This window comes from Colobus angolensis, unplaced genomic scaffold, assembly GCF_000951035.1.
Source record: "Colobus angolensis palliatus isolate OR3802 unplaced genomic scaffold, Cang.pa_1.0 Scaffold60, whole genome shotgun sequence".
NCBI lineage: Eukaryota > Metazoa > Chordata > Mammalia > Primates > Cercopithecidae > Colobus > Colobus angolensis.
The window spans coordinates 478,879-489,150 of NW_012119599.1; the positions used below are offsets into that span (position 1 = coordinate 478,879).

Below are 10,272 nucleotides of genomic sequence, written 5' to 3' on the forward strand. Positions count from 1 at the left end.
AAAAAATAAAAATAAAAATAAAAATAAAATAATAAAGCTATCTTCCCTGATTTACAACATCATAAATAAATATGAACACTGTCACTCAGCTTCACATGATGCTGCTGAAATTATCAGCAGAGCCTAGTAGGCTGTCCGCACCACACAATACTTAATACCCTTGTAGATAACATCAGAGTTAGAAAGAACAGATAGGAAGGCTGTAATCCCTACCTTAGTTTCAAATTAGTTTAAGCCTGTGTTCCTGAGCCCAACTCCTAATGTTCAAGAACTCACCTTAGTGAAACTGGAAGGCCAAAGGGACACATGAGAGCTCAAATGAATAAAGCAAATGGTTCCAACACAAGTAAAACTTAATTATTTCAAGAACAATGCAAAAAAATTTTCCAAGATAGTCTACCTTTGCAATAACATCAAGTTGTCAGAGGAGCTGCATAACCAGAAGATACCCCAAATATCCTAATCATTTTCTTACCTCAGAAAAAAATCCTGTCAATACATGAGTCTCAGGCTCCCGATGAATGCTGAGGGCTGTATCCATTTTACTAAACCAAAATGTATTATGTATCTACTATAGTACTGAGGACAGGATAGCAAAACCCTCAAGGAGCTCACAGACCTGCAGGGAACACAGGCGGGCAGGCAACTGACAGAGTGTTGATGCTCTGGTGGGTGAGGGAGCACAGAGAAAGTGCCCAAGCAGTCACAGCTGCCACCTTGAGCATAGAATGGCTCCTTCGTAGGCCAAGCCGTAATAAATGCCCAACGACAGCCTCAAAACTGCACACAAATGGAGAATCCACACATCTGACAGCTGTCGGGACTGCTCAGCTCCTTCTCCAAGAGCATCTCACACTCAACAACAACTGATTCCAGAATCTCCAGATGGCTTGGCCCTCCAGTAAGCATCCTGTAGACAGTGAAAGTTATAAACTGCTATGAGGTAATACTCTTACCTGTAGCTTCAATGTACTCAATACATCTTTCAATAAAAATGGGGATCGGCTTCTCTGGAGTCACGACAGTTGTTAAAGGCACCCCAAAATAGTTACTCTCCCAGGTTGCCTTTGTGATGGATGGCCGGGGTTTGGGCTTTGGTTTCTGTCCAGGAAAGAGAAAAGGAAGCACAAAAACAAGTGAGTATCAACATGTAACTTAACCTTCAGTAAGGCTTCCAGAGGGGAAGCAGTGGTATAAAAACTGCTAGAAAGATGTCAAGAAGTGGCTGGATGCGGTGGCTCATGCCTGTAATCCCAGCACACTGGGAGGCCGAGGCCGGTGGATCATCTGAGGTCAGGAGTTTGAGACCAGCCTGGCCAACATGCTGAAACCTATCTCTACTGAAAATACAAAAATTAACCAGGCGTGGTGGCGGGCGCCTGTAGTCCCAGCTACTCTGGAGGCTGAGGCAGGAGAATTGCTTGAACCCAGGAGGTGGAGACTGTGGTAAGCCGAGATTGCACCACTGTATTCCAGCCTAGGCAACAGAGTAAGACTCCATCTCAAAAAATAAAATAAAATAAAATAAAATAATTTCAAGAAGGATTAAAAAGACTCGCTTGGCTCATTTCATTAATTTTAATTTTCTATCTTCTGGCCTCTGAATACCACACAAGATGCCAGAAAGTCACACCTTGAGTATGAGACCACATTATTAGAACAAAGATGTTTATAAGAAGCAGGCCATGTTTATGTAATAAAATAACAATACGATAATTATCTACATCCTCTACCAGGGATGCTCTGGAGTAAACAGGAAGTTTTCCAAACACCCTACAAGGATAATAGATGTTACATACTCAAAGATAGCTAAAATCGTTTAAAAAAAAAAAATGAAGGCCGGGCGCGGTGGCTCAAGCCTGTAATCCCAGCACTTTGGGAGGCGGAGACGGGCGGATCACGAGGTCAGGAGATCGAGACCATCCTGGCTAACACGGTGAAACCCCGTCTCTACTAAAAAATACAAAAACTTGCCGGGCGTGGTGGCCAGCGCCTGTAGTCCCAGCTACTCGGGAGGCTGAGGCAGGAGAATGGCGTGAACCCAGGAGGCGGAGCTTGCAGTGAGCTGAGATCCGGCCACTGTACTCCAGCCTGGGTGACAGCGAGACTCTGTCTCAAAAAAAAAAAAATTAAATGGAAAACAGATAATTTCCTCTTTCTAGAAAAGGCAGCAGGCATTCTGCTAGGGCTGATAGCCCCACATGAGAACGTCCCTTGATACATTAGCTTGGGGTCAATTCTCAGTTGCATCCATATTAGGAAAAGGTAAAGTCAACTAATCAAACAAGACAAAGTATTTTTTTTTGTCTATTTTTTCCCCAGTCACCTTCTTCAAGAAGTACTAGCAGCAGCAGCAGCAGCAGCAGCAACAGCAACCACTTGAGAACTTACTATGCACAGAGCAAGTTCCAAATATTATTATTATTATTATAATTTTGAGACAGGGTCTCCCTGTGTTGCTCAGGCTGGAGTGCAGTGGCACAACCACAGCTCACTGCAGCCTGGACCTCCTGAGCTCAAGTGATCTTCCTACCTCAGCATCCCAAAGCTGGGACCACAGGCATGTACCCAGGCTAATTTTTAAATTTTCTGTAGAGATGGGGGTCTCACTATGTTGCCCAGCCTGCCAAATATTATTTCTTTTAAACCTGATGACACTCCATCTTACCAAGGAAAAAATGTCTCACATGCCTAAATGACACAACTAAGTAACTGCTTGGATTCAAATTTAGGAAGATTTGTCTCCAAAGCCTATACTCATTAACATGATTAATACTGAGATACTCTGCTTCAAAAGTATTCAATCTTTTTCTTTTGAACTTTAAATGGAGAAAAAATTACTCTAAACAAATGATAAATTTCCTAAAGCCAAAGAAATACACCTGAAATTTTGGCCTTTTGTTAAAATATCTACTAAAAAGAGAAAAGTAACCAAATAGGATCACGGTAAATTAGACCCAGGTGTATCTCCAGAAATTCAGTTTCATTTTCCAGTTGATGAAACCAATTTAGAAGAGCAGATTTACTCAGAAATGTGCACAGCCCATAAAACTAAGTTATTTAGGGATTTTACATAAAATCCACGGAAGGAAACAACAAGCTACCAGGCCACAGGCCACCTATTCCCTCTCCTTCTCCTGCCCGTCTTCGTTACTACTAGTACCCCTCTATATAGGAAAAAAATCACTTCCTGTTTAGTCTGAGATTCTTTGAGAACTTCCTGTGCAAACAAGTAGCAAGAAAAAAATAAAAAAGAACAGAGCAGAATATAATGTACACAAGGAAAGAGCAAGTCCATTCCAGTTCTGGGCTGCTGGGTGAGATTACTTCAAATGACAAACCAAAGGCAATGAGAATCCAATCTTCATTCAGCCTGCTACTTGACTCAGTATGGAGAATGCTATAATGTGAATGGATTCTGGGGTCCTAGGGAAGAACCATGCACTCCATAAAGCCTGTCCCCACTCACTGTGAGATACCCACCCCTCATAAAGTGGTGGCATAGCCTCCTAGGTTGGGGGCAATGGCTGCTACTTACTCCCCTTATAGACTGAAGCAAACAGGCTCTGACTTCAGACTTTTTTTTACCAAAGAAGGAAAAGTCAATTAATGATATATGATATACATTTACAGGAAATAATTTAGCCAGTCTGTACTGTCTAGCATCTTCTACTTATATGAAGTATAACATAAAGAATTTAAGGCTGGGCATGGTGGCTAATGCCTGTAATCCTAGCACTATGGGAGGCTGAGGTGGGCAGATTGCTTGAGCTCAGGAGTTCAAGACCAGCCTGGGCAACATGGTGAAGCCCCATCTCTATCAAAAATACAAAAACAATTAGCTGGGCATGGTAGCGCACGCCTATAGTCCCAGCTACCTGGGAAGCTGAGACGGGAGGATCGCCTGAGCCCAGGAGGTCAAGGCTGTAGTGAGCTGAGATCATGCCACTGCACTCCAGCCTTGGTGAGAAAGTGAGACCCTGTCTCAAAATAATAAATAAATAAGAGGGCTGGCCGGGCATGGTGGCTCACGCCTATAATCCCAGTACTTTGGGAGGGTGAGGCGGGTGGATCACTTGAGATCAGGAGTTGGAGAGCAGCCTGGCCAACATGGTGAAACCCTGTCTCTACAAAAAATACAAAAATTAGGCAGGTGTGGTGACGGATGCCTATGATCCCAGCTACGCAGGAGGCTGAGGCAGGAGAATCACTTGAACCCAGGAGGTAGGGGTTGCAGTGAACTGAGATTGTGCCATTGCACTCCAGCCTGGGCGACAGAGCAAGACTCCGTCTCCGGGTAGGGGGCGGGTTGGGGAAGAGGGGCTGAGTGCTTCTATTTCACACGTTGTTGCAACCAGATAACAATGATTCAAACAATGCTCTCTCCCCTTAAAATATGTCATACTTTTTTAAAGTTTAACATGTTAAAAGTTGAAAAGTTTTTTATTTTTTATTTTTATTTTTTGAGACAGAGTCTCGCTCTGTCACCCAGGCTGGAGTGCAGTGGCTGGATCTCAGCTCACTGCAAGCTCCGCCTCCCGGGTTCACGCCATTCTCCTGCCTCAGCCTCCCGAGTAGCTGGGACTACAGGCGCCGCCACCTCGCCCGGCTAGTTTTTTTTTTTGTATTTTTTTAGTAGAGACGGGGTTTCACCGTGTTAGCCAGGATGGTCTTGATCTCCTGACCTCGTGATCCGCCCGTCTCGGCCTCCCAAAGTGCTGGGATTACAGGCTTGAGCCACCGCGCCTGGCGAAAAGTTTTTATATTTAGAGTTTAAAAGGTTAGCTATACAATCTGAATAACCAAAGAGCATCTGTACTTAAATCACATTCATCCATTTCTGTCATTCAAGTTTTTAACAATTTCAAATCCTACCGAATATGCCTGTCAAAACTAACAGCACTGTTCAATAAAACCGAGGCTTCCAAATAAACTGCTGTGAAGGAATAAAAATGGAAGCTGCAAGGAAGCTATTCCTAATCACCTTAAAGCCTCCTTCTAACCATGGTTCTAGGAAACAGACAACAAATTTCAATCTTATATTCCCCCACCCTCTTAATACTAGGAACAAGATGATGCCGGTGTGTTCTAACAATCTAACTTACCCAGGACATTTAGCCTTCATCAACTGAGTACCTTCTGTGTACCAGAACCTATCATAAATTCTTTTTTAGATAGGGTCTCACTCTGTCATCCAGGCTGGGGTGCAGTGGCACAGTCATAGCTCCCTACAACCACGGCTTCCTGGGCTCAAGGGACCCTCCTGTTTTGGACTCCCAAAGTGCTGGGATTACAGGCATGAGCCACCACACCCAGCCAGCATACATTCTTTATAAACACTCCAGAGTCACAAAAGATTTGTGGGTGTGGGTGTTAAAAACTCCATTTTATAGAGGCCAGCTCCAAGAAAAAGTCAGTAACTTGACAAAGTCAGGTCTGCATGACTGCAAAACCTGTGCTTTTAACTACCACGGCTTATAATCTAGTGAAAATTATTGGAATGGAGGGAATAAATAAATGGATGACTAAGTGAATAAAAGCACACTAGCAGCCACGCATAGTGGCTGACATCTGTAATCCCAACACTTTGGGAGGCCGAGGCGGGCAGTTCACGAGGTCAGGAGATCGAGACCATCCTGGCTAACACAGTGAAACCCCATCTCTACAAAAAAAAAAAAAAAAAGCCTGGCGTGGTGGCGGGCGCTTGTAATCCCAGCTACTAGAGAGGCTGAAATCCACCATGCCTGGTCACTTGTTTTTGTATTTGTGTAGAGACAAGGTTTCATCATATTGGCCAGGCTGTTGTTAAACTCCTGGCGTCAGGTGATGTGCCTGCCTCGGCCTCCCAAAGTGCCGCGATTACAGGCGTGAGCCACCGCACCCAGCAAGGAAATGAAAATTGCCATTTTTTTTCTAATTACACGAATGGATGTTAATTATAAACATATTCAGACAGTATGTAGAAATACCACAGCCATCCACAGTACCGCACTCTGAGACAAGCTTCTGTGCGTTCTGGCGCGAGTCATTGTATGTGACGGTTTCTCAGAGACTTTTAAAAAGCACAGTCATTTTATTTTCCTTCCATCTTGCCTCACCAGGTAACAGCCTGGCGGTCTATCCTTCCATGCCTTCTCCGTTGTCACACTGTGTGTGTGTGCGTGTGTGTGTTGTGTGTGTGTGCACAGATTTGATGGTGTCTTAGGGTTCCCCAGAGGGACAGAACCAACACGTTGTATGTATCCATGAAAGGAGCTTATTAGGGAAAATTGGCTCACACGATCACAAGACGAGGTCCCAGGATAGGCCGTCTGCAAGCTGGGTGAGAGAGAAGCCAGCAGTGGTTCAGTCCGAGTCCAAAAGCCTCAAACCAAGAAAGCCGACAGTGCCACCTTCTGTCTGTGGCGGAAGGCTCGCGAGCTTCCAGAAGCCACTGGTGCAAGTCCCAGAGTCCAAAGGCAGGAGAACCTGGAGGTTGATGTCCAAGGGCAGAAGGAGAGGGAGGAAGCATCCAGCACGGGAGAAAGAAGGAAGCCAGGAGACCCGGCAAGCCAGGTCATCCCATCTTCCTCCTGCCTTGTTCCAGCCACGCTGGCAGCCCATTGGATGGTGCTCACCCACATTGAGGGTAGGTTTCCTCTCCCAGTCCACTGACTCAAATATCCATCTCCTCTGGCAACACCCTCACACCCAGGAACCATACTTCACCAGCCATCTACGCCTCCTTCAGTCCAAACAAGTTGACATCTAATATTTACCATCACAGATGAATTTTTATACTTTTGATTATTAGAACAGGGAGCACTTACACACTCATGTGATCCACAGCCCACAAAGTGCCGACAGGCACACCGGTGGGAAGTCTCTCCCCATCCAGCAATCTTTGTCTCACCCCAATAGACACTGGCTTGTATTGGTTTCCTATACGTCCTGTCATAATTTGTTTATGCTCAAACACGTAAGAATATAGACTCTTAGGCCGGGCGCAGTGGTTCACACCTGTAATCCCAGCACTTTGGGAGGCCGAGGCGGGCGGATCACAAGGTCAGAAGGTCGAGACCATCCTGGCTAACTCGGTGAAACCCCATCTCTACTAAAAATACAAAAAATTAGCCGGGCAAGGTGGCGGGCGCCTGTAGTCCCAGCTACTGGGGAGGCTGAGGCAGGAGAATGGCGTGAACCCTGGAGGCGGAGCTTGCAGTGAGCCAAGATTGCGCCACTGCACTCCAGCCTGGGCGACAGAGCAAGACTCGTCTCAAAAAACAAAACAAAACAAAACAAAAAAGCACACTAGCTGGGCTCGGTGGCTCATGCCTGTAATTCCAGCACTTTGGCAGGCTGAGGCGGGCGGATCACTTGAGGCCAGAATTTGAGACCAGCCTGGTCAACATGGTGAAACCCCATCTCTACAAAAAAATATTTTAAAAAATTATCTGGGTGTGGTGACACACGCCTGTAGTCCCGGCAACTTGGGAGGCTTCAGTGGGAGGACGGCTTGAGCTGAAGTGGAGGCTGCAGTGAGTCAAAGTTGCACCACTGCAATCCAGCCTGGGTGACAGCAGAAGATCCTGTCTCAAAAAAAAAAAAAAAAAAGGAAGGCACACTGATCACTGATTATCTGGAGGACTTCCAAAGGTTTCTAAAGGTAATAAAGATCCACTCATACAAAATACCAGGGAACTTTAAGTTGGCAAAGAGAAGAATGGAGCACTCTGATACCTATTTTCAAATAGCTATAGAGCTACCTATTGACTATGGAGCAGGCTTCTTTTGTATGGCTCCAAAGGGTCACGTTAGGAGCGATAAGAGAGACGGAAGGCTAACTGAGACAACTGCTCCTATCTCTTTCACCTCAAAGAGTCCAAGATTTAGTTCAATCCTCCCATTTACAACAGTGGATGTGGAGGGTAAGCTTTTGCAGTAGCATCACCCCACCTCCTTGGTGAGTGACGTGGATTCAATCTCACTCCCTCTTTTTTAAGACTTAAACTCTGGTTTACAGAATTTCAAAATACCTCCTTGAGATAACTGAAGGCTCTCTAGGGTGTCACAAAATTGGAACTCTTGCAAAATGAATTCTAAATCTTCCTAGTAAGAAAATCAGAGTTTGGGGTGCATGCCAAGAGCTGGGCCAGATTGCTGATAGAACCAACACTTCAGGCATCTGAAGGGTTACTGGACATATTTCTGATGGAAGTGGCATTCTCCTGAGCGGTCTGCCAGATATCTCATGACCCCAGTCAGACGTGTGTCACTCTTTAGGGAGTTATTGGGTGCACTTTCAGCAGCAAGTCCTTGAAAAGGAGAAAGTGACAATACGCAACATCCACCTTCTTCTGGAGGCACTTACCTATTAGCAGGCTGAACTGAAAAAAGCACCTACCCAGAGAAAGTCAATCCCTGAGAACAATCTCCACATGTGTGCCTCTAAGTTTATTTTTTTATTTATTTATTTTTATTGAAATGGAGTCTCACTCTGTCGCCCAAGTTGGAGTGCAATCTTGGTTCACTGAAACCTCCGCCTCCCCAGAACAAGCCATTCTCCTGCCTCAGCCTCCTGAGTAGCTGCGATTACAGGCGCGAGCCACTATGCCCAGCAAGTTTTTGTATTTTTAGTAAAGACGGGGTTTCACCATGTTGGCCAGGCTGTTCTCGAACTCCTGACTTCCAGTGATCCACCTGCCTTGGCCTCCCAAAGTGCTGGGATTATAGGTGTGAGCCACTGTGACCGGCCGCCTCTAAGTTTAGAGTCCAACTGGGTCAAAAATGGAATAGAGATTCCTTAGGAGTGGCTGGGCATGGTGGTAGTTGCTCTGCACAATTATTCAAAACCTCACGACCACTCTGCAAGGTAAGGGTCATTTAGACCCATTTTACAGTTGAGAAAACAGAGACTCATGGAGATTCAGAGCCAGCACTTAGTGTGCTGTGATCTTTGAACGTCAAAGTCCCATGCTCTTTCCCCTGCATGATCTATCTCCTCCATGATGAAATGCCACTGCCATACACAAAGGACTGGGCCAGCCTGAAACACCTTCACCTTGGCCTTTTAGATCGATTTAAAAAAAGATGAACAACATAGTCCATTGCTTTGTACCTCATAGTTTGCTTAAAAACACACCTGATTTTTGGTCTTGATACTAACCACAGCAAAGTTGATAAATAATAGTTTATGCCCGTGGTGCACTGGGGAGAAATGGTGCCTGGAAACTACCTCTGGTCTCTCAGCTTTTCAGACACAAGGGCATAAAGAGGAAACTCCCGACTGTGGCAGAGCAGGAAGCTGCATCTGTCACTGCCTCTGCTCCCCACTCGGCTGTAAGCCCAGTCCACAGACCCTGTCCAAGTCCACTGGGGAAAGAAAAAGAGTAGAATGGAAGCAAAGGGATAGGTAAGAGCCAAAAGAAGGGCCCTTTATCAGCTGGGAAGATAGTTGGGTTCCAGGGCCTGACGTGCAGTGGGCACTCAATATATTTGCTGAACAAAAACAGTTTCCAATAATGTACTGGGCCAATGTTCCTTTCTATTTTCTCAAATTTAGCTGAGACATGGACTATCTCTATGGTACAAATTCTCTTTTCTCCTTACACTGTGCTGCTCACACTAGCATGTGAGGACGTGAGGCTTAGAAGGCCTTGTTCATACTTTGGCAGTACTATATCACAAGCCTTTTAAAAACTGCCAGATGAAGTCCTAATTCCTTCTGTAGGTACTGAATAAGGTATGGTTATTTATGTACACATACAACAAATATTCTACTGGGCTAAGTTCCTAGAAGGCAATAGTCTTTTTTTTTTTTTTTTTTTAATGAATTTATGAATTACCCCAAGGCCACATAACAAACTAGCAGCAGAGCTAATACTAGGACCAAAGTCATCTCCCGCCCTCAATGAACTTCTAATCTATTTGGTAACAGAAGACATATCCACAATAAACAAAGCTGATCTAGGTACCACATGAGCAAGTACCAGCTATGCGACAATGGAAAAAGGTAAGAACATTCTATCTTCTGTGGGAACAGCAGGGAGGGCTACTTACTGACCCTACGCTGTCGACTTCAAATATTCTCTTTTGGTCTCCATAAACAACCTTATACATGTAAAGTTACTTATCTAGATTTTAGAGTCAGAAAATATGGTCACTAGAGTTGTACCATCGAGTATAGCCTTTTAAACCTTTTAAATGCCTGGTAACATATCTATTAAAGGAAATACAAAATGGAACCCAGCCTGTTGGATTCACTGCCTTTTTTTGGTCTTTTTTTTTTTTTTT

The 10,272-nt window shown here is 44.8% G+C and overlaps 1 protein-coding gene across 1 annotated transcript in view; it reads right to left on the bottom strand.

The window, feature by feature from the left end:
- The window catches only part of ARHGAP35 (Rho GTPase activating protein 35), a 95,390-nt gene that overhangs the window by 72,925 nt on the left and 12,193 nt on the right, over positions 1 to 10,272 (bottom strand). The window contains exon 2 of the mRNA XM_011962934.1: positions 957 to 1,101. Coding sequence (XP_011818324.1) covers positions 957 to 1,101 — 145 coding nt within the window. The remainder of the gene's footprint in view (positions 1 to 956; positions 1,102 to 10,272) is intronic.